Source organism: Platalea leucorodia (genome assembly GCF_965183815.1).
Source record: "Platalea leucorodia genome assembly, chromosome: 4".
NCBI classification, from domain to species: domain Eukaryota; kingdom Metazoa; phylum Chordata; class Aves; order Pelecaniformes; family Threskiornithidae; genus Platalea; species Platalea leucorodia.
The window spans coordinates 33,979,769-34,003,731 of NC_138826.1; the positions used below are offsets into that span (position 1 = coordinate 33,979,769).

At 40.2% G+C, this 23,963-nt stretch overlaps 1 protein-coding gene across 1 annotated transcript in view; it reads right to left on the reverse strand.

Moving 5' to 3' along the window:
- ANK3 (ankyrin 3) overlaps positions 1 to 23,963 on the reverse strand; it is a gene marked incomplete at its 5' end in the record, with an annotated part of 212,243 nt that overhangs the window by 49,134 nt on the left and 139,146 nt on the right. Inside the window, 4 exons of the mRNA XM_082309097.1 lie at positions 5,277 to 5,431; positions 8,511 to 8,735; positions 16,446 to 16,552; positions 22,484 to 22,586. Coding sequence (XP_082165223.1) covers positions 5,277 to 5,431; positions 8,511 to 8,735; positions 16,446 to 16,552; positions 22,484 to 22,586 — 590 coding nt within the window. The remainder of the gene's footprint in view (positions 1 to 5,276; positions 5,432 to 8,510; positions 8,736 to 16,445; positions 16,553 to 22,483; positions 22,587 to 23,963) is intronic.

Sequence of the window (23,963 nt, forward strand, 5' to 3'; positions counted from 1 at the left end):
CCTACCAGAAGAGGATAATTTCTTATCATAATGTCAGCTTCCATTTACTTTGACTCAGAGATTGATATCTGAAGCCCTCTAATGAATTAGGTATTCTGCCTGCAGCCTCTGGAAGCAATGGCTTGTGCAGGAGATGAACTGGGTTCTTAAACTCCCGGGCAGGTATAATCTTGACTGGTACATCCTATGCATTCTCCTGTTTGTTGCTAGAGACTAAACCCACTGTAAAATGCTCACAGAGATGAAGGATAATTAAAATTCTCCTGAAGTAGAAAATTAGTGTTTTATATAAGAACACTTCAAAATCTTTTGAGCTTGGCAGGCACTCTCCTTTAGAGGAGGAAGAAGATGTGAAGATAGTGGCAGAACAACAGTCAGGCATGGAGAGGAGTTGGACTATATATAGGGAGGTTATGTTTGGATAATACATATGTAAGCTTCTATATGAAGTTGCCCTCTAACAGAAAAAAAAGATGATGAGCAATAAAACCACCTCTCTGACTGCCATGAGAAATGCAGCGTTAGCATAACAGAATTAATGAAACAGGGAAAACTAGTCCTGGGAGAGGTCACGTTTCCCGAACACACCTCATGCATTTTACAGAAAGAGCTTTCATCATTACTATTTTCCTCAGTTGCTGACACTTCATTCCTATGCAATGTGTTTCAATTAAAAACCTTGAAGGATTTTTTGGTTGGTTGGTTGAGGTTTGCGTTGTTTGGTTTTTTTTAACCACAGAGAAGTATACTATACACCTCATCTTACAGATAGGGATGGCAAAGCAGAGAGAGGTAAAGCAGAAAGGTTAGTGACAGAATTGGGAAGATCCTCCTGATGTCACTGTCTCCCAGATTTGTGCTAAAGTCCAAAGAACACCTATGGCCCTTAAGTTTTAGTAAGTCAAGAGAAAGGTACTGTGAATACTCTGTGCATATGTGTCTTCCCCTCCCAACCAAGCGTATGGTACACTTATCCTAAGGTGGCTGGTGGGAGTGATGGAGGAAAGATGAGATGGAGAGATGGAAAGGAGGGAGGAAAGGAAGATCACTGCTCCCCACCCTCTTGTCCAGGCCGCCACATGAGCATCACATTAAGGTTCCTGGACAGGAGAAGAGAAACCTAGCCATGTCCTCCAAGGTCAGAGAGGCTAGGCTCTCTGGGTGGCTCAGGTCAAGGAAAGCAATCACACCAGTTTTGTCAGGTGAGACGCAGCTGCGGATCAAATTCATCCTGTGTCTAATACCTTTCTTTTTTACTTTCCGATAAAGTAACGCAGACCAAGTGTCTTCTGACTGGAAACAGAATAAGAGAAGTCACAGAACACCTGGCTGTTTCATGAGCTTCAAGGTGTCTTTGTATGATCTGGTATCTGATTTCCTTTACCAGGGTCTTAAAAGAGTTTCCCTAGCACTGAAAAAGCAAATGTCACCTGTACTTAGACTGAACAGCTCTCTGAGTTTTGCAACCTTTCTGCAGTACTGGCTAGAGCAGAGCTGACCTTGCCACTGTGCAGAGACTGAAAGGTGGGACGAGCATAGGATACCAGTTTCCCCCATACAGAGATATGCCTATTAAGAAATTGTTGCACTAAAAGTGGAGCACCCGGGAAGGGGCAAGGAGAAGCTGAGGGCAGTGAGACTTGTCTTAAAAATTCTGGTAACTAGACCCACTGTCCCAGCGTCAGTATTTCACTTACGTAACTAGACGCTCCCAGTGCCACCAGGAGGTCTCATCCTCAAATAAGGCCATGTCCTTTATGTGCTCTCTTGTCTATTTTTGCACAGTCTCTTATCTTGCCATTCACAACATGAAGTTTAAGAGCAATATGTTTAAAAACTTTTCTTGGAAATGTGGAAAAATCACTGCAGAGTGATTTATGGTGGTATTTTAAACTTCAAGTATAAATAAGGTCACACTCTGGTTTGATCTGTAGATTCAATGAAGTAGTTATGTAAAAACTCCTGCTTCCCACCTGAAACCACACTGTGCAGCTGCAAGCATATTGTAGCCACAAATATTTGCATTTCTTGGCTCACTCACTAGTTTGCAAATGCCTGTCAAAAGATTAGCTGCCCCAGTGTGTGCATTTATGACCACAATTTGTCTACAGGTACCTGTAAAAGGTGCAGGAATGTAAAAAGCAAACACAAGTTATATCTAAAAGGAGCCTATATATATATTTTACTTGATTCAAGTTTAAATAAATGTAACATGGCTGAGAACTGTGAATTGCTACTCTTGTGTTTGGAACCAAACTCCTCCTCTTCCTAAAAATGCCAAGTTCCCTGTATTCTTCAGCCCTATATTTGCCTAAGTACAGCACCACCTTTAGAATAAAAACTATTTAAGCAGAAACCCAACGACACCAAAGAAAAATTGATTCTTTACATCATGGTTCATTGATCTTTCATGATAATAAAAGCGAAGTTCTCCTATTATTTAATCCTCCATTAGTGCCCTGAAGTGTTGCCTCCTGCTCTGGATTATTTTGAGTCTGAGATGAGGTTTTCCAGCAGATGGTGCTGCTTCCAGTAAAGAAGAGGCAGGTTTTCAGCAGTCCCCACGGAGGGCGAGGAGCAAAGATGTCCTCGCTCTCATCCCCACTAGCTAAGTTGGAGAGCAAAACAGGAAAAATAAAACAGAGAAGCAGACTGCATCTTTAAAAATTCAGCATCTTAAGGAGCTGGGAATAAAAGTCTGATTGCCCTCCTTCACTACACAGATAGGAAAGAACTAGTGGATCCCATCAGGTCTAACACAAAACAGACCAGCTGCTTTTAATAGAGAAACAGGCACTCCTGCAGCATGTTATGGCATTTAGAGATGACTGCGCAGACGAATTTTCTTGCAAAGACACACTAAACTTCTGGAAATGACTATATGGCTGCTTTTTATTTCAATTAAAGATTGCTTCTGCCTCCAGAGTTCATACCTGGAATAAAACTTCTTCCAAAGTTATGGCTTCTGAGATGCAAGATATTCCTTCAGAGGAAAGTCTAATTGCAGGATTTTGTAAGAAACCAGTAAAAGATTAGATAAAAAAAAAAAACACCCCATTTTTAATTCTACAAATTTGTAATTTTATGTCATTGCTTGGAAGACCTTTTACACAGAAAAGGTGTCATTTAACTGGAGCAGAATTTTGTTAAGACCCTTGTACTATTTTAATGCAGGTTTTTTTTTGTTTTGTTTTCCTGACTAGAGAAGGATTAAGCTAAAATGAACTGAACAAATAATCAACACAATGCTCTGGGTGTGTCTGCAGTATTTTTTCTCCTTTCCCTCTCATAAATGATTGCCTGGATTGGTAAAAGGCATTTCTGCGGCTTGGCTTGTAAGGTGCCAAATATTTTCACTCTAAGGGAATAATTCAGTGTCCATCATGCTTTCTGTGACTCACTGGCTGTACGTATACCCACTAACCTCAAACAGCAGTTCCCCAGAAGGGAAGAGCCACCTGAAACCCTCAACAGATCAGAAAGTTGTACTCCGGCTCCAAATTGTGAAGCTTATTATTTTAGGCTCTAAGTACTGAGGGCTTCATGCCCACCTCTCTCAAAGTGTTTTTATTTATTGAGCTCTCTTCTCTGTAAAATGTGAATTTATCCATATGGCACCTCTGGAGAGCTCTTTCATAAGTGATGCAAGTTGGAGCACTTTAGAACAGTGGTTTTGTGCCCAGATTTCCTATCCCAAAATTGAACTAAGCTCAGTTTGGAAAGCACATGAAGCAAATAAGCAAGCTGCTGATCAGTTCTGACTACCTCACTACTGACAAGGCACCGATACTTCACCCAAATGCCAAATCATTACTTCCTATCTCATGCTGGTGTGCAGAGGAGGGGGTGGTGGTGAGATTTTTCTTTCAGAAAGGCTGCAACTACTGCCTTCAATCCTGAAGCAATTCTTCCCTAAGCAATACTGTCCTGGGCCACGCTCACCCTTTTGCCTGTTCCACTGCTTTTAGGTACCCTTCTGTGATGAGGTTTATTGTATTTTTCCAAACCCACTGACCCAACATTTGCAGTGTTTCTGTCCTACTGCTTGATTGGTTCTATCATATTTCTTTCAAAATAAATAGCTACAACAGATCATCATATAACAAGCAGATCTTTGCTGTTACTCTGTATTTTTACAAGCTTATGTGTAGTTCAGGTACTTTGAAGTGAAAATACTACACAAGCCCATTCTGCTGTTCCCATTCCCAGATGACCAGGAAATCAGGAAAAATGCTAAATCTCGGATGTCCAGGGAGCCCCTCACAACAGCACTACTCTCCTTTCCATGTTCTCAAAGCATGGCTTTTGCTGAGGCTGCCCTCTTCAAACAAGGAGAGGCCAAGATCAAAGGCAGAGCCTGCTCACAGATACCTCTCATAGCTGCCATCCACAGCCTGATCATTTGCTTCAAATGCTTTTGCTGACAATGAAAGAACTTTCCTCCAGCTTGTACCCCACCACACTGTGACTTTCTGTAGGAGGTTATCCAGAGAAAATCTTGTGGATAAACCCTTATAGAAAACCAAAGTCCAAACCACGAGCTATTTCACTCACGCTCAGATGCAACGAGCTCAAGCAATGGTTTATCAGCACAAGTATTGAAAAACACTTGCTAGGAAAAGAAAGCGGTGGTGCCAAGGGATGACTGCAGCCCCAGCCTGGCATTGCCCATGATGTGTCCGCAGGGACCATCTGTCACAGTGTCTTCTGATGAACTGTGTACAGCTGACTCCTCTCATCTTAAGGGACTCTCACACAAACAGCAACATCCAAGCAAAACAAGGGAGCCAGACTTCCCAGATGGCCATCAGGAAGGCAGGTTGTGTGTTTTTGGGAGGCAACCTCTAACAATACCGTTTCAAGGAAGAATGGTCTATTGGCTGAGGTCTGCATCTGTGGGAAAGTCTAACATAACTGATATTTACACTTCATCGTTGGTTTGGAATGACCTTCACGTGGCCCTGCCTGAGCAGCAGAAACATGCTTACCTCCAGCTGGGATGTTATTCTCAACTTCATACTGTAAAGCAACTGTGCAACTTTGCTTAAACTTGGCAACACTTCAGACCAAAACTTACCGCTCATTTCAGGATGTGTCCAGGCCACTGCTGAACAACAACTCTTTACACTCTTTCCATTAGTTTAATATGTAACACACACTGTATTCCCCAAAGTCAGATATCCCCTGCACTGTTTTACTTTAGGTTGTTTTAGTCTGCTCATGTTAGCAAGCCTTCCCAAAGGCAGGGCTTGCTAAAGCTTTGAGGAAATGTTTACCTTCGTCCATGCCATTGAGTATTTCGGTTAAGTCTTCATGTTTGCTGTCATACTGGTGCTCCTTCCACGTTTCACCATTTTCACTTCGAAGTACGATTAGTTCTCTTTCCTTTCCTCGCATTGATCCAAAATGCGGAATTTCCACTATGACAGGGCTAGAGGAAAAGGAATCGTATTATTTTTACTCCTATATTTCCTCACTGCCCTTAATTTCCTATGGGCATTAAATCCTTAAGAAAACTACAGTCATTTAAAATAGTTAGCACTCTTATGGTAAAAATGTTTTAAAAATTGCCAAAGCTGCACAATCCTTTATCATTTAAACTATAATTAATAGATAACTTGAAAATATTCATATATAGCTCATTTTTAATGTAAATCTTCTGAAACAGCTGCCTACATTTAAAAATAGTGACAATTTTTGCTAAGGAGAGTTCTCCCTGCTCATTTATCCCAGGATGAAGGTGATCCAACCTGCCTCGAGCACACGCAGCACTGCTGACTTTTAATTGGCATTAGCATAGTCAAAATTTGGATTTGGCTCAAGGGATTTAAAGGGGCAAAGTCAGTTCAGAAACAGTCCCGCTATCCAAATGCATGCAACAGCTATTGACTGCAGGAGGAACTCTGCATGCAGGTAGGTTTTAAACGTCAAACTAAGTCCCAAGCTTTTCAAAGCTCTCCCTGGCTCTCTGTTGCTGCAGCTCCTGTGAAACACAAGAGGTTGTTTCTCAGTATCTTCACTTTCTGGTTCTCATGCCCAAAATCACAGCTGCAACATCTGTACTGTAGACATCACTGGGGAAAATGTTTAGATCCTTTCAGAATGAATTTCTCTGAGTTAAGCAACATCAAGACCACATTTATTAGTTACTGTCAAACATTTTTGAGGGAAGGAAAGGGAATGAGAAGGTGGTTAATAATACACCTATGTCACCAGACAATGTGCCTTCAACAGAGGACTGCAAGTGCATTACTGAACAGTTACTGTGAACAACCGACAGAAACCACCATTCACTTCATGTGCCATTCCTTAACAAAACAGACACTTTTGCCAAACGCTTCACAGGCAGGATATGCATTTTAAAGTATGCTAAGACAAACCGACTGAAATCACACAGTAAGTGAACAATTATGGATTATGCAGCTTTAAGACATTTAAATAGACAGTATCATTATTTTCCTACAGAGGTTGTAAAGGATTTCACTGCTTTGTAATAACTCAGTTAAAAGTAGCATCACATGATGGGAGAAGAATGCAGCACTTCTGTGTTGCTGTCCACCTGCAAGCTGTTGGGTGCTTTAACCAATCAATTACCTGTGCACGGAAATCACAACAGCCATCATGAGGAAAAACATAAACTAGTTGGAAGTCCAGTTTTCACATTAAATACCAAGGGAGAAGAGTTAGATAGTATTTTTTCCCATGAAAATAGAAAAAGACAGTTTAATTAATACGTATTTTAGATGCTTTTAAGAACACCCAGGCTGTTACTCTAATCTCAAGTCCTTTAACAAGAAATAGGAATGTAGCTGCTGTCTCCCATTGTGCACAACAAGTAAATACCAAAAATTCAAATACATTGCTTAAGATATTTACTCTCTAGTTCAAAAAGAGTACACACTGAAAACTAACACTGTAGTACAATCTTTGCAGGCTAATATTTCAGATACTGTCTCTGTAAATATTTAGAAACCACACAATTTTGTGCATGACATTTAACAGGAATACTCAGTGAGAAGGTATTGAACAGGTTTGGAACACCAAACGCTCACCAATCTTTTGAAAACCTAATGCAATAAATTTCACAATATGGTTTGAAAACAACAGTCAAAGATATATGGAAACATTCTTACATTTTTAGACTATACACTGCAGTTCCTTTGGGTAGCATACTTGGCTTTATAGATTTATTTTAACAAGATGCCTCTTGCAGGTTGAAAAGATTAGTATTTCTCCAACCTTGTTGAATGAAGTCATTCACTCAATGACATTTTTTCTAAATAATCTTTCATCAATAACAGACTTTATGCAATCGTGTTTTACAAATGCTGTTCCCAAAACGGACTCACTCAAGGCCTGTAAATACCTTCTCTACCACAGGGTTGAACTTAAAGGACTCTCACTGTGTATCAAAATGTATTTGATGCAGTTGAAACACTTCAAATTTAAAAAATTACAAAAGCACAGAAGTTATGAAAGCAGAATGCTGGCAGTGAACTTTACATGCCTATAAGCACAAGGTCGTAGCAGAGCTATATTAAATCAAGCCACTATGATTTTCTTTCAGTGACATAAATCAACTGAAAGCTTTAGAAAACTTAAAAAAATAAAATGGGAATAACAAAAAATTGGAAACAAAAGAAAAACTGTAGACATTCTGTATCTTTTCCGTACATATCCTACCCAATAAATTTTGTTCCTTGTGGACCAAGCTGCAGGATTCGGCTAACCATGCTCTCGCCCTCATTTAGAGGGGGAGGAGTGTTAGGAAGATGCAGTTTACTGAATAACATCCATGCAGCAGGAAGAGAAACGAGAAGGGGAAATTAGGAACAAGCTGTCATTCCCGACAGAACCGGCATTTTACACCAGGGTGCCACTCATGGTAATGAACAAAATTTATAATTAGGAAAAAAAAGCCACATCATAGTGGATTGTTTCCCTTATTTTAAGCTTATAAAAAAGTAAGTTCCTAGCATTTGTACTACTTGATGCCCTACAGTAAGCGCTCCGCCATCGCTCTCAGTGGCTTTGCTCCAAAGGGTCCCAGCAGCTCCGGCAGCAGCTATGCACATGCCGCAGCATAGGGAACAGAGCTCAATATTTGGGTCCTTGTGGGTGACTTTAGGACACTTTTTTTGTGACAGTGATGTTTCTCCAATACTCTACGAGCAAGAGGGTCAAAACCTGTTCTGGGTTACAGGCACGTGACTCCTCCTGACTTCAAAGGCAGATTGCGTGAGTAGATGGGGGCAGGACCTGGCCTCTTCATGGGTTTCCTTACCTTCGGCTCCACCCTGCAGTCATCATAGAGGCAAAGCTCCCCTTAAAATACAAGGGTACTTTCTGGAAGGAATGGCAGGTTGGCATTTTTTAATATTTCAAGTTAAGTAGCCTGTCTTACATGCTCAAATCAGGTAGAGTCAATGTTTAACTACTTAGATCCACAGGATAAAGGAAATGAAAGATCCAACATGAGTGTAAACAATCAAATTCATAGAACAACTCACCCTAAAAATTGTGCCCCTGCTGGCCCCATTTCTACAAGTCTACTTGCTAATCCTTCTCCTTCAACCATCGGCGGTGGGCTGGCCAGTTTATGCCTCTTTACCAAGCGGCAGGTGATGCGGGTTGGTGCTGTACACTTGCGTGGTGGGATAATTATTCTCATTCCATGATGGCGACTACCCCTCATCGAACCCCCGCGTGCATCAACCATAAAACTAACCAGGAAACTGCAGGAAAAAGGAAACACGTCAATGAAAATGGTCACAAAACAAGGAGAAGATCAGCAAAAAGTCAACTGCCACAGTCTTTAAAACATTATTAGAAAAGTCCTCCCGATCCCAACTAAACTAAAAAGAACATGAAGATTCTTTTAAAACTTATACTTACATGTTAACTATTGGTTATCAAAAGCAGGAATTGCTAAAGGTCTAGCAAATCATGGTGAAACAAACAGGTGCTACTGAGTAATTTGGATTAAAAGAGTACACAAGTAGTGTATTAGTAGTTTATTAGAATTTATAAACATCCCTCTGTTACTGTAAGCTCTACTGTCCATAAACAAGAGTAATTAGTCTCACATGCAGAAAGGAACCAGACAGTATAGAAAAAGGAGAATCAAAAATGCTTATTATTTTGGGGATCACAGTCTTCAAAACCTCCTCACAGTCTCATTTGCAAACACCCCTGACGACTGGCAGCGCAAGTGCTGGCACCGTGGCTGACAGTCAGTCCAGGCTACTAAGGGCTTCCACCGATGGGGAATGAGGGAGAATATCAAGTGCAAAACTTTCTTTAGGTTGCTGGCATGGCACTCTGGAGGAAATCATGCCATTACTCCTCTGCAAAGATGACATTCATTAGCAAAAAGCGACATTAAAGAAAAATCGCATTTGCCAGTGCCATTCCAATGCGTAATTTTCCATTTAATAACAGAAGGGTAAGCAATTATATTTGTAAGTGGTGAGTGGCAGATTTTAAAATAAAAATCTTTGTATTAGCAAGGGAATAATGAACATTAACAAGAATAATTGTTAACAGCCGTGGTTTATTTCATCTATGAAATGCTGAGAAGCTGCACACGTGAAGTATTACTGTCTTTAACAGAACAGTGACAGGAAAGTCGAGTCTCCTTCAGAACCAAAACCAGCCTGTTTCAAAACCCTGCAGCAAAAATCCTTCCAATTTATGGAGATCAAAACATGGAGCTTCCTGCAGGGCTAAACAGCTGGGGGGGGTTCCTCTGGTGCTCCAAAATACCTTCCCTTTTCCTCTGTACTATAAGCTGCTGAGAGAGAATAGCTTTAGGTAGAAGATGCAATAACAGGCCAGTACCAAGAGGGACACAAGTTACCAACTCAGTCTTGATGCCAATACATTTTTTGTTTGCTCCTTCTGTATGATACGCAGATGCTGACATAGCTGGCACATCTGCTGTATGGTTTCACTATATTCAAGGCTGTGGCCAAAACTTCCAGATCTTAAGGACTAAAACTTCACGTGATTAACAGGTGGGTCCATTCAATTTCCTGGTTCTCTTCTGTAAACTGAACTAAGGGTAAGAGCCAATAATCCAGGGGGGTCATGAAGATTCTTTAAAAAAGCCCCCAAGTGCTTATGAACAGGAATTTGTGTAAGACAGTTACATTTGCTTTTGACATCAGCAGGATATCAAAAGTAACAGCTGACGTGCATTGCCAGGCCTGCAAATGAACTGCATTTGGAAGTTTGGGTGACATGGGTGGGAAAAATCTGAACAAAAGCAGGAGCGTAATCAAAACTCTGTATTTAGTGGTCTGCAGGAGACAGGCAGGTAGGGACACAAGCTGTAAATATATGAAGCAGGACAGATAGGTTGTCCAACTGAATTCCAGATAAAGAAATTGCTACATTGCCTCTCTTCAAAACAAATTAAAATCCATCAGTAAAAACGGGGAGGTGAAACAGCCCTCTGAGATGACCTTAACCCCAGTTTATCATCTCTTGTGCCCCAGACACTTTACAATACTGAATCATGGAATAAAATTCATGATATTTCACAGTAGTTTTCATACAAATAAATTGTATCTACGTTTCTCTCCTAGATAAACACACTGTACACTACTGAACAAATCCAAATGTTGCCACTAGGGTATCCCAATTCCTCATAAGAGGAATTGTTTTAGTGGGACAGGATCTTTGCTGAATGGCTAACCAAACACTTCCTACAAATACTAGATCTATGTCAAAAACCAATATGCTCAATCTTTAAATCATAGAGTATATAAGTTATGTTAATCTTAATATTTATACATTACAAGATCTGAGATGTCTGTAAACTCTGTTGACTGGAACACTTTTCCATTTGCTAGCAAAAGGCTGTAACAAGCAGAGACACCAGCTCTAGAGAGCCTGGACCTTTGGTTCCCTCTCCCCTCTGCTCACTGAGCACTACTGGCCTGTCAGCATGTTTATGTTGCTTTTTCTCCCTGCAACTGCTGTATACGTTGGGTGGTGAAGGCTGATGGTAGGAGGCAGATGCCACTGAGCATGTGGAACGGTAGGCCAATAGTTGGTCTTCAGAGCTGGCAAGGAGCCAGCTCATGACTAGCTGGAAGAGAGTTCAAGACAATCTATTAAAATTTACTATGAAGCAAAGTAAAATCTTAAGCAGGGACCCACAGCCCTTAGTCACTGAAGGGAGAATACTGAAAGGAATCTGTTACAATTCGTGCTTTGGTGGCCTTTTAAAAATGTGCATGGTTTTTGTCTGCAGAGAAGATGGGGCCACTTCAGAGTACATGGAAGTGTGTGGGGCAGAGGGGTGCCTGGCGGGAGCTCCCCTTCAGGGCTGATGCGGCAGCAGCTCTGGGGAGGCACATCTGGTTGGTGCACCACGGAGAGGGGCCTCCCGGGGAGCTTGGCAAGGCTGGGCTTGGCCTGGTGGCTCGGTACAAGGGAATGTTTGGGAGAGCTGCTTATCTTGTATGTGATTACTGGCACGTTAAGCCAGCTCATAATTAATAAAAAAAAGGAGTTTTCATCTACTGCAAAAATGCCAAAGCTTGCACTCAGATAAGATGTTTTCTCTGTATCCAAACTATATAAATGATGCAAGAATGTCAGAGTGGATTTTCAAAAATCTGTAGGCACCTAAAGGAACTGACTTAAAATAATACAAAAGTCAATGGAAGTTAAAACTAAGTACCTATAAAAATCAGGCCCCAAGTTCTCAGGTACATTTAGAGTGTAGATTTCAAGGTCATGCAGAGATACCTGAGTTGGGTTTGATGACAGGCACCGATACCAGTCCAGCCTTGGCAACCTGGGGCTTAGCACTGCTAATGCACACTGCTCACAGCAAGGGCAGATTAACCCTTGACATGAGTCTATGCCCCACCATAGGACCTAGCCCATTACAGCCAGCTTTTGTGTCTAGACCACGCTGCAGCCTTCAGTGAAGACAAAATCTTTAGCAGATCAGCCTTTATGCATATTGCCCCCATATAAAGGTAATCATTGTCAACAGCATATTAATTATTTCCTTGTTTAGTTTTCCAATTAGTAATTTACCATTTAAAACAATAGCAATAATTCCAAACAGTATTTCATGCACTTTCTATCAAAAAGATTAGTAGCTGATGCTTACCTAAATTAATGCTGCACTAATAATGGAAACTACAATATGATCTCTAAAACACAACGCTAAATGCTAATGAGCATTTCTACTTGAATACATGGAAGGGATGAGGATGTGGGCGGATGCACTACAAACATCTACACACACTCTGTGGGAAAAGAGTTAAAAAAAAGAAAAGAAAATGAGGATTCACAGAAAGCACAGAGTTATCACCTTGAATCATACTGGGGAAGTGGAGAGGAATAGCTGCAAAATAATTTAGAAAGCAAATGGGAAAAATTAATTTAAGATAATTAGAGGCAAGCAACAGAAAATATCAATAATAAGCGCAAAGGAAAAGTAACAATCAGAAAAATAACATTCAGAGGCCAGCTTTAGAAATTATTTGGCTTTTGCTTCCCATATCTTGACCTATGTCATATAAAATATGCTACACATGGAAAAAAAATCTGAAATGAAGCGTTCATTTAATTAGTCAGCATAAGTTCATCGTTTCTCTGAGAAATGCAGAAGCACATGGAGAAGAGAAAAGCATCTGCAATTTGCTTAGTTCACCAGAGAATTTATTGTAACACAATTTCTTTATTTAATTCCAAAAACATGCTCTACTGTGCCATGGAACATCAGTTCTTGCACTTTTCTATAGCAGTCTACTTTCCAACGTATAATGTATAAAGATATGTATGGCAGGATACTTGAAAGAACTATCAGTCCATGCCATTCATTACACTGCTTTCAAAAATGAGTTCTTCTGTGTGTACAGGAGGTTGAAGTAAACTATAATCTGAGGTATTCCACCCTGCAAGACTGGATTCAGTATTTCTGAGTTTCTCATTATGGAAGGCAGTGGCACACATTAATTTCTTTCAGCTAAGAAAACCAAGGAGTTAAAAAAGGCAACACGAAGACAGCACACCCACATTTTAGTTTGGGAAAGTTGCAGGAGTAAGCTCCCATCTGAAAGCCGAAGGTCATTTTGGTGAAGGGTCTCTACCCTTCTAGAGGCCTCAAGATTCATGACACATTTCAATGTGCTGCTTACAATGGACCCTGTTCAAAATATATGCTGGCAAAACAACTTATCTGCACTCAAAAAGAAAAACATAAAACATTATCTTGGCTTAAAAAAAGGAAAAACCAGAAGAGTCAAAATTACTGCCAACAATTCCTTCTTTCTTCCCCTTTCACTGATACATCGCTGGATCTCCACATCCTGCTCCTAAAATTCCCCTTCTGCCTCAGTTAAGAAATAGGAACAAACTTCGATGCTGTCTTCTGACAGCGGGTAAATGGGGAAAAGAGCAACCCGAGGGAGTGGACTGCAGAGGAGCTCCCCCTGCGTGGCACATTGCAGAGCTCAGGGGAAAGACAAGGAATGCAAAGAGCACGGGGGTCAGGCCCTGGCCGCAGGGCGACCGGGACCACAAGGGCTGCTGACAGCAGGCGACCCCAGCCAGCGTACCTCTGCCTATGGCCACAGAAAGAACTGGGGACAAAGCCAGGGGATGAAGCACCATGAACAAGCAGAAAAGGAGTTGCTTTTCAGAAAAAGACTGGCAGAAGAGAAGTGAAAAGTCACGATCCTCTGCATATCATATGTGCTGAGGTACTGGAAGGTGTGAAGGGAACATCTGTTGATTGCCCCTAGATGAAGATAACAGGGAAAACCAAACAGTATTGTATTATAATATGGGGCCACAATTGAAAAGAGAATAAACAGTGAGTGAGGGTTTTTTTTCTAACAAACATCACAGCATCATTTCTGATGGACTATATCTGTCAAATGAGAAATGTGACAGGTCATAAAAGCTATACCTGTTTGGAGAATATTTTGGTGCTCAGATCCTCTCCCTCCCCTGCAGCCCCACAGTTTCCTCCACTGCTGCACGTCTGCAGCCCCTCCCCTCTGGGCAGCAGCTAAGGCCATGTCTGCGTTAGCAGAGACTGATGTACAAAGGGAGCAGATCTGAAGTAGTTGATGCGAAAGGTCCCATGTCCACAGAATATATGTTTTGGAGGGCTGGAACCATTAGTGAGCATGCTGAAGAACTAAGGGCAGATAAGTATTGTCCCAGAGGACTAGCAGGATGCAGACATCAGACCTATTTTGTATCAGGATGAAAAGGAGCCAGAAAATTTTAGACCAATCAGTCTAACCCCAATTACCAGAAATATTCAGGAATAAATTATCCAACAAGCAATCTATAAGGGCCCAGAGCATAATGAAGAGATTACAACTCACCTATCACGAGTCCTCAAAATAAAAACGAGCCAAAATAGAAGTGCAAGAGTAACTCATGTCAAATGAATTTAACTTCCTTCTTTGACAGGGTAACTTACCCAGTGGATGTGTGGAAGCACTGTCTTGGTATTTCACAGTAAGCAATCGAGGTATAGTATAGATAAGGTAAGTACACAATCATCTGAGAAGTTACCTCAAAAGAGATACTACCAGTGCTTTACTGTTAAACTGAAAGGAAACTTCAAGTGGAGATTTCGAAGTGCTGTTCTGGGCCAGGTGCTAAGCTAATGTTCTCATTCATGATTTGAACACTGGACAGAAAGAAGGTCTGAAAAGTCTTTGGAAAACAGGATCAGAATTAAAAGCTATCCTGCTAAAATGGAAAAAGGGTCTGGAAGCAACAAACTGAAACGCAGTAAAGGCAACTGCAAACAGAGGGAAGAAACCAAACACATAAGCACAAAACATAGAAAAAACAACCAGACTGTAGAACTTCAGAAAAGAACCAAGAAATTCTAGCAGATCACAAACATCTGTCAAGAGAAACTGCGGTTACCAAAATGATAATTCTCATTGTGGGATTGCTTAAGATTAAGTGTGTCATGTGTCAGACCAAAGAGGTAGCAATCCTGTCCTAGCCAGTACTGGTGACATGTCTTTAGGAGTTTGGTGCCTGAACTGGCTTAGAAATAAGCTGTCATTGAAGAGAGGAGAGCCACGGGACAGCAGCAAGAATGCATTGAAATGTGGAAAGCACCACCTAGGAGCATCTGGGACATTTTAGTCTATAAAAGAGAGGATTACATGTCTTCCAACATATAAACCATTGTTAAGAGACTAGTAAGATATTGTTCTCCAGGACTACTATGGATATGACAAGAAATAGGCTTAATCTGCAAGAAAGAAATTTTAAGTTGAATATCAGGGGAAGAAATATCTTAACAAGGGACAGTGAACTACTGAAGCTGGGGGACTATAGAATCTCTTATTTTTAGTGACCATGAAAAAATTAAACATATTTCAGGAGTGGCTTGACTACATTTTATTCTGCTGTAATGCAAATGGATGGACTACTAGCCCTCTGAGATCCTTTGCTGGCACACCTTTCCACGATAACCAGCAGACTTCAGCTTTTCATACTGCAATTCTTGAACTGTCAACTCTAGCACTGACCATATGCAGTGTTTTATCAGCTCAGGACCCAAAAATCCACCGTTGTATAGTTCTGTTCAGCAGAAGCAGGTGCTTACATGTATTGTGGGATTGTAGCTTTAGATTTGTGGGACTTGCTGCTATTTTGGAAGTGAAATCTTTTGGTATGTGCTGCACTCATTTTCATTATAAGAATGTAATTAGTCACAAAATGGGAAGTAAATTAAAAAGGATATGAAATTTTATGTCCTGACCTTGAAAATTAAACAACAAATATTTATACTAGACAATCTCACATGCAATGATTCCTTTCAGTTACACATTTATTTGTAAATTTTTAAAATATGCATTCAAACATTACTACTATTGCATTTAAATCAAATCTATGTGGTACTGTCAAGAAGCATCACAACTACAGCGATGACTCATCAGTAAATTAATAGTACCATTAAAGTCAAACTACAGATACTGGAGAATAGGCAGGAGTTTGGAGGTGTAAATAAAATAAGAATTTAAATTAAAGCCCCCGATTTTTTCCTCTATGAAAGAACAGAAAGCATAACATTATATCTCCGATTTTGCATTACAAATAATTTAATACAATTCAAGCAAAAACACCATATGACACTTAAAAGCAAAGCATAAGCAACAGAAAAAGCAAAACAGGACTATTAAAGAGAAGCCTGTGGGATTACGATGTTTTGGCATTCGGAAAATTAAGTGCAGAAGCAAGTTTTCGGTTTGATATGCAAGAATTTAGACTGACTCCTGTTATTAAGCACCCTCACGGAAGTCAGTGTGAATTTCGCCACTGGCTTTAACTGGAGCAGGAATAGGCATGTTATCAGCCATTACAGCAGGCTGTATTCTTCAGCTAACAATACACTTCCACATTTAAAGATAAAGGAAATCTGTTAAGTGACCTACCCAGAATGGATGGGACTTGAAACAAGGTTAACATTGTCCAAGGTGTCTGCAGCCCAGCTATAGTGTCTGAGAGAATCAGAATCAAACTCCCTTTGAAACGTCAGGTGCTTAAAAACATAATAAAAAAAGATAAATTGAAATTTAAAATTAACATGAAACATTTCTCTTAAATACAAGCTTGGTAATATAATTCTATTAAATTTAGATCTGGACCCTGTCCAGATAACAGTGCTGATATCCCAGGTGTTAAATTACTGGAAATCCCATAAGAGAAACATGGAATCCACAGACAAATTAATCTTACATATCTCCAAACTTTCTTTTTCCCCCTTTTCCCACTTCCTTCAGTTACAACTATGTCTCTCTCTAATCTTTACTTACATGTGCAACGTTAAAAAGACTGAAAAAAATATTACCATTTGTACTGCAATCATACACCGTATAGACAGGCAGTATAATATTCCCCCACAGAAAGTGCCATTGGATAGATCCTTATTCAAGCAGAACCTGTGAATAACTTCACTGAGAGTTTAATTGAAGCTGTGAATGCATGACCGAGCTCCCGGTGGGAGGAGGGTTTCGTTTGTCTTTATACGCGTACAACCAACATGAACACTGTTTTCTGGAGTGCCACTGTCCCTACTCATCTCTATAAAAATAGCTTTAACCCTGTGAAGCACGGGCACACTGGTGCTATAATTAACTGCCCCATCTGACAGGCATTGAGGCGTAATTTGTTTCTCGCTGCTGCCCAAGGACATGCGCATGCACACTCATGCGTCCAGTGCCCCACAACAAGGCCTCATACTATAAATCCTCTTATCTGTATAGCAAAGCCATTCTAGTAAAATATTCTTTTTCCTTTCTTTGTTTCTTTTTCCCTAGGAAATTAAACAAATGAAATCTTCAAATACTGTATGCCTATATTTCCAGGGTGATACGAAAGCTTCTAAACAATTTAAGAAGCACCGTCAGAAGTTACATCAATAAAACTAAGTCAAGAAGCTGTCATGCAACACACACAGACTATCTTCACCCAAGATGGTGTTAAAGATGTCAGTGTTTCCTCTAAGTAGGTTGTTTTCTGCTTACAGGCAAATACATCTAGAGAGAACGGTGTCTGTGAAAACTAAAATCTTATAGGCTGCTTTCAAATTAAATTCTGTGGGTTCAAGTGAAACCTGAGCCAAGAACACACTTCTACACAGGGAAGTTTTATTATTTCCACCTTTTTTTTTTATGTACTGGCATATAGAGGTAGTGCAAATGAATTATTTTGAATGGAAATATCAGCATTAGTAGTAAATCTAGCAAGGTCATAAACACACAAAAATACTTCTGTTGAGAAGCTTCCACAAGATAAGCAAGCAGATAGTGCTCTGTCGCTGGCCAGAACTGGCAACTCTCCCATCACCCTGGGGTGCCCAAAAAACTTCTCTCTTTAGACATTTCTTTTATTTCAGATGAGCATCCCAGGTTTCCTTCCAAAAACCACCGACATTATAATTTACTGCCAATCAATATAACATCTGCAGGGCGCAACTTTGCTCTATCGTCTGTCCAACACTGTGGCATGTGGCTTGATGCCTCCTTCTTTTGCTACCTTATCTCTTTTATTAGGATCTTTCATTAAACTTTTTGCTGTAAGATTCGTACTTTAGGCCTGATGGCTCAAGCACAGACGACAACAATAAAGGGCAAACTTGCATATGCTGAACAACAAAATACACCATCAGACATAAAAGATAAAATGAATGTCATTAAAACAATGGCAATTAAGCAATGGCAGTGGCTTTAATTAGCACCATTTTGGAAAATGTATCATAATTTAGTTTAATGAAGACAGTTTTCTAACTCTTTCCAATAGAACACTAGGGATTCTCCTACATTTCCCTGAAGAGCCCGCAGTTTAGGCAGGAAAGCCGTCGCTGTGGATTTCTGCTATTAAATACAAGTGATCTAACTTCGTAAGAGCTCATACCGAGTACGTCACTACTTTTGATATCAAACAGTGTAAGATCCAGACAGTTGGTCTCAGAAGTTGTAAACATTTAGATAAACAAAAATAAATTTATTCCTTTGCTCAGTGATTCACGTTATCATCAAAAAAAGGACAAAACAAAGAAACATAAGAAATGCGTTAAAAATAACAACACAATTTAGTGTTTGTCATTCAAATGCCGTAACGGTGTCACTGCACTGAGGTCCAGGCATGCACCAGGCCACATACATCAACAAATAAACACGGGATCGTATTTGCTATAAGAGAAGAAAAACGCTGAAGTTCTTTCAGCAGCATGATACAGAAAACTAAACGTAGGGCCACATAATTTCCAAGGAAATACCACACTCTAAAGTAATCTATGCTAGATAGAGGTGCTACTATGCTCACCAAGTTGCTGTAGGTTTGCTTACACACATACATAGGGTTCCTTGGTCTATTCCTTTGTCCTGAGATACAGTCTGTATATCATGTGACTATACTTTTTGACGCATTCCTTTCTGACAAAGTGCACTCCAACAAATCTTTTGGACATATTTACAGCCAGCAAAAGCACAAAGCCTGCAGCCAATAATTTTGGCAGAGAAACAGAGTAGGAAAAGCTAATAGCCGGACACATGCATCTTACACGCAGAACACATCTGTTGATCTCATTCTGTCAGTCTGTTGAGGTGCTGGATTTTCCAGGCAGGCAAAAGAAAATCTTCCTGTGTAAGTTGCAATATAAGATGTCCAGAAGATGGTATATCATCAGTGACATGAAATCACAGGAGTCATCCTGTGTTTGGTCAGGTCCCAGTGTTCCCTCCTGGACTGAGGGAGATTAAATATGCATTGCTAAAGGGTGTGGCATTATTAGATGCAAATGCATGTATAAAAATACTGATGGTTCTGCTGGCAAGGATCCTGCTGGTTGCGTAACTGAATATCCAGGCTGTGTAATATCAGAGTTCAGCAAACAGAAGAATTTATGCTTCCTCCCAGATGAATTTATCCAGACAGAAGAGATTCAGCAAGCTGCTATGTAACGGACAGGCTGATTCATCCTGCCTTTGGCTGATTAAATTCAGAGGCTGATGTAAATTAGCCCATGGAGAAAGTCGTTCAGATTTGGTCTGAGTTGCTGCATCCATGGTAACACACCAGGACACAGAAATTTCAACTTTGCTCCAGCCAGGTTATGAGGCACAGTATGGCCTGGACTCAAACTTCCCTGTTGAACAGGGTCAGCAATAAACCACCGAATGCAAACAATGGAGAATACCTCGACTTCTCAGGGAATTATTAGAAACTCTTCTCTAATACCCAATGTGTCATGCTGGCAGTCAGGTTCAGTAAAGACCAGTTTCAAATCTTCCTCATTTGACTCTGTTTAGACTCCCAAGTCTCCCAGTGATCTTGGGGAGGGGTGGCCATAGGATGTTCTATTTTAAGCTGATCAAGAGGTTGACAAATGCTCCTTACTCTTTTATATACTTATATTTGTAATAAAATTAATTCCCTTTACTCTGAGACATTGCTGCTGCCATGAACTCCAAACAGGTCCGAACTTTACAACAGAAGAGAAACAGAATATGCAGATAGGCAATGGGTCACTCCTTCAAAGTAGTATGGTACCCCAAAACAGCCTTAACTCTGATCCGTTTCCAGATGGACTTTTAGGATATTAGTTTTGACCCACAATGATCTTTGTTGTGTGAATTCCATTGTTGGAACACAAGGTGGTTTTTTTTCCCTGCTTTCTACTGCCATAGCAGAGATTATCTAGAAGCCCAGTAATGTACAGAGGGAGGAATGGGAAGAAGAGAGGCAGGGGTATTCTCCATCTCCCAAATGCACTCCTCCCACTTCAGCCAAAGAGCTGTAAAGCTTACCAATATAGTTTTGGGCTGGGCTGAAGAGCACGGGAATTCCAGGGGATGGATATGTTTTTGTCAGGACTTTGAGGTTTGCAGAAGTCATAGCAGAAAAGTTTAGCTGGGCGCCCTTTTTCATGAAGATAGTTTGTTGCTTTACTGTCATTTGTTTTTCAGGGGATCATGGTTTTACTAACCTCTCAAGACAGGACTGACATTTTTTTCCACTACCACCTTCACCATTCCTGATCCTCTCCTGGACTCGAGAAACTTGAAGTTTGTCTAGAGGATTAAGATTAGAATAACATTTACAACTAGACTGTCAGCCAGGCCTCCAGCCTGGCTTCATTTTACGTGACAAAGTTGGACCAGTGCTGAACTGCGATAATTGCACAATCATTGCTGGACAAAAACTTGAATCACAAAAAATGTGAAGACTATAAATGCAATGAAAGCAGCCTACACTACTGCTCAGCACCAGCACTAGAAGGTTTTCATATTTGTTGCCTTCTCAGCTCAAGAGCCAGCACTGCCAGAGATCCTCCAGAAAGCAGAGAGGTCCATGACCACTTGTAGAGAATACAAAGGTTGCACTGAAGTAGAACTCCTGTACATGATGTGGTGTCACTGCAACACCTCCATGTACACATAGTAACTCTTATTTTTCTAGTGGAATTTTGTCATACAAAACAGGTTAATGGTGCACACTTTGAACAATGTTCTTTAGGAGTTATTCAGCATAGTGCTAATTTTAAGTGTTGTTATTTGATCAAATGCACCCTAGCTGCTAAATCAATGCCATCTACTTTGATGTTAATCACAAAAATGGCCAGAATCATAAAACAACATAGTATGTTTTCAGACTGAAAAGCCTTCCTCTCCTCTGAAATTTCCATCATATCAAGAAGGCTTAGGAGTAGGAAGCGTCAGAGTAACTTTAGGCTCTCAGCCCTGAAATATCATTTCTTGTCCCCAGTGCCAGTAGTTGCAGAACTTCAAAACAAACAAAAGCAACAAAATTACTGCTATGCAATGTTCAGAAACTCTCCCTTGCTGGCTATTGCAAATCAAGATTATTGGAGGTTTACAGCATTTCACTTGAAAGTAACAACCTAATAATAAACATTCTGTTGCTAAAGAGAGAATACAATTTCTGCCATTGTCATAATGCTACCAAAACTGTGTGCAAAAGCTGTAGTAAAACTGCATAATTTATATTACACTGGAATTTACAGACTAATACAATCAAGGTTTAAAATGCTTGAGTCCTGCTCTGCGGACCCTTTTCCCCATGAAAACATCCCCTGTGCAGGAATACTTGCCGCTGCTGAGAGGTAGCTCTGTGAAAACAGCAGCACAAACCTCTGTTTCATTACAATCCACTTTATGCTCTTCCAGGACATAAACAACAGTTCCACTCCACAGTTCTTTAATTCCGAAGGAAAGATTTCTGTATGAATTTTTATTCAGCTTCCTAGCAGATCTCTGGCTTCTGTGTATCAAGAAACTCTGGAGTAATTCAGTTAGATTTGAAAATCTGAAGCAAGTCTACCAAACAAAACGCTGAGGAACTCACAAACAAAGCATACAGTACCCTATCATCTCTAGCATTAGCTTTTAGAAAGACTTTCCCACGCTATAATCAGGTCAAAAGATTCTGCTTTTGTTGTATTAGTCACTGCACAAATGTTTGGAAGATACATAAACTGGCTAGTGCATAATAGCTTAATCTTTACAAGGCCAAATTCTTCCCAAGGGTGGAAAAATAAGGATAGCAGTTGGAGTCCCCTCTATGTGGACAGAATGGGCAAATGCAATCCCCGAGCTATACAGTAGAAGCAAAGGTTGCTTAGTGTAAAACACATTGCTCCCGGCTTATCAAAGCACACACACGTAACATTAGGCTCACGGATGCTCCCACTGACTTCAACGGACAGCCTCATACTTGGAAACATAACTGGTCCCTTGAAGACTCTTTTGGTTTGGGACCCCATGACACTGTCTCTTGCAGGATCAAAACCACAACGTGGTAAACCCACGATTTCTCTCAACTTTTTCTTCTCCCTTTTCAACAGTTAAGAGAGTAGCGATAATCTCTGCAAGCACAGCTGAGTGCTGCAGACTGTCATCCCCTATAAATACAAAGCATGAATACCTGGTGGCAGAGAGGCAGCACATACCTGATCCTTTGCTGGTACCAGCAGTTCTTCAATCATCATGCTATCTCGGGCATAAGAACTTCTGTTCAGCGTGTAGGACCTATCCGAACTGAAGGAGCGGAGGCTGTTGTATTTACCATTTATCATAGAAAGTGCAGATGACAATGAGATGAACAAAAAATAAAAATTAAAAAATTAATACATGCAACTTCCAGGGATAGCATAAGATGGCAAAATATACATAATCTGTGAAATAAATACAAGGGAAAAAATGGAATAACAAGTATTTGCCTGTGGTTAAACATCCCCTTCCCTACAATATACATAAGCAAAATCACAACAGATGTTTCTTGATTTGGCAGTAACGCTGCGGCTTTAGAATAAATCCAGAAAAGTGTATTCAAGTATTTAGATGAACTTTGATAAATGTCTTCACACCCTAATCCTGAAAGGGGACCCATGAGGGCAGGTCCCGGGGGAGCTGTGGGTAGGTCACAGCACCTGCCCATATGGCTCAGATTGCTGAAGCAGGTTTAACTAAGAGCAACTTTTATGTGTTGTCATTCTCTTTGTGGCTGAACCACTTTTGACTTTGTTATAAACACCCTAGTTATTCTTTCAGTTAGAAAAAAGGATAATAATTTTGAAATGAAAGAAGAAAGAACAGAAATTTGCTTATTGATGATTAAATATAGATTCCAATGCTTTGGGGATTATTTTGTGCATGTTAGACTATTTAGAAATAACTATGATCACTCTGAATGTGTTGCAATTAGATCAACGTAGGAGTGTGTTACACCTAACCCTGGAAGATACATTATGGTATGTGCTAAAAACATGCTGCAGGCCTAGACATGCTTGCTACGTGACAAAAAATAAAGTAGTAAAAAACGTGAGTTAATAAAAAGCAACATCCAACAACATATTACACTTTTGAACTGGCAACACTTTTCAGACTCAAAACTCTACAACTTGTTTCATGCATTTTGTAGTTGTTAATCGAACTTTTCTAGACCCTTAGCACACATTCCTCCTTGTGCTGGAAGCCGAACTGGGATCTTAATTACACACTGTAGGCATATGTTAAGCAGACTTTTACATGATAAAGGGCATAAAGAAATCAAGTTATATTTGTTATAACAGAGAGATATTCTCTAAGGCTTAGCCCACCGCCCTACCCCCAAACAAAAGCATGTCACTTTCCAATGCTGAATAAAATGAAGATGAGCAATGGCAGCAGCAGAAAGATGAAACACGATGCCATGCCTTCTTACCTGACTTTTGGACTAAAGCAATTTACAGTGGAAAAGAAACAGGAGAAATAGAAAGCAAAGAATCAGACGGGAAAAGCAAGATGTTATGGCTGGATGGCTTATATATTTAATGTGTTTCTTTCTTAATGTTACACTCAGAATCAGTATTAAGATACATCCACAGAATACTTTTTGCGAAAAAAAAATACTTCACAGGAAAAACGCTGTATTTCTCTCCTCTGAGCATA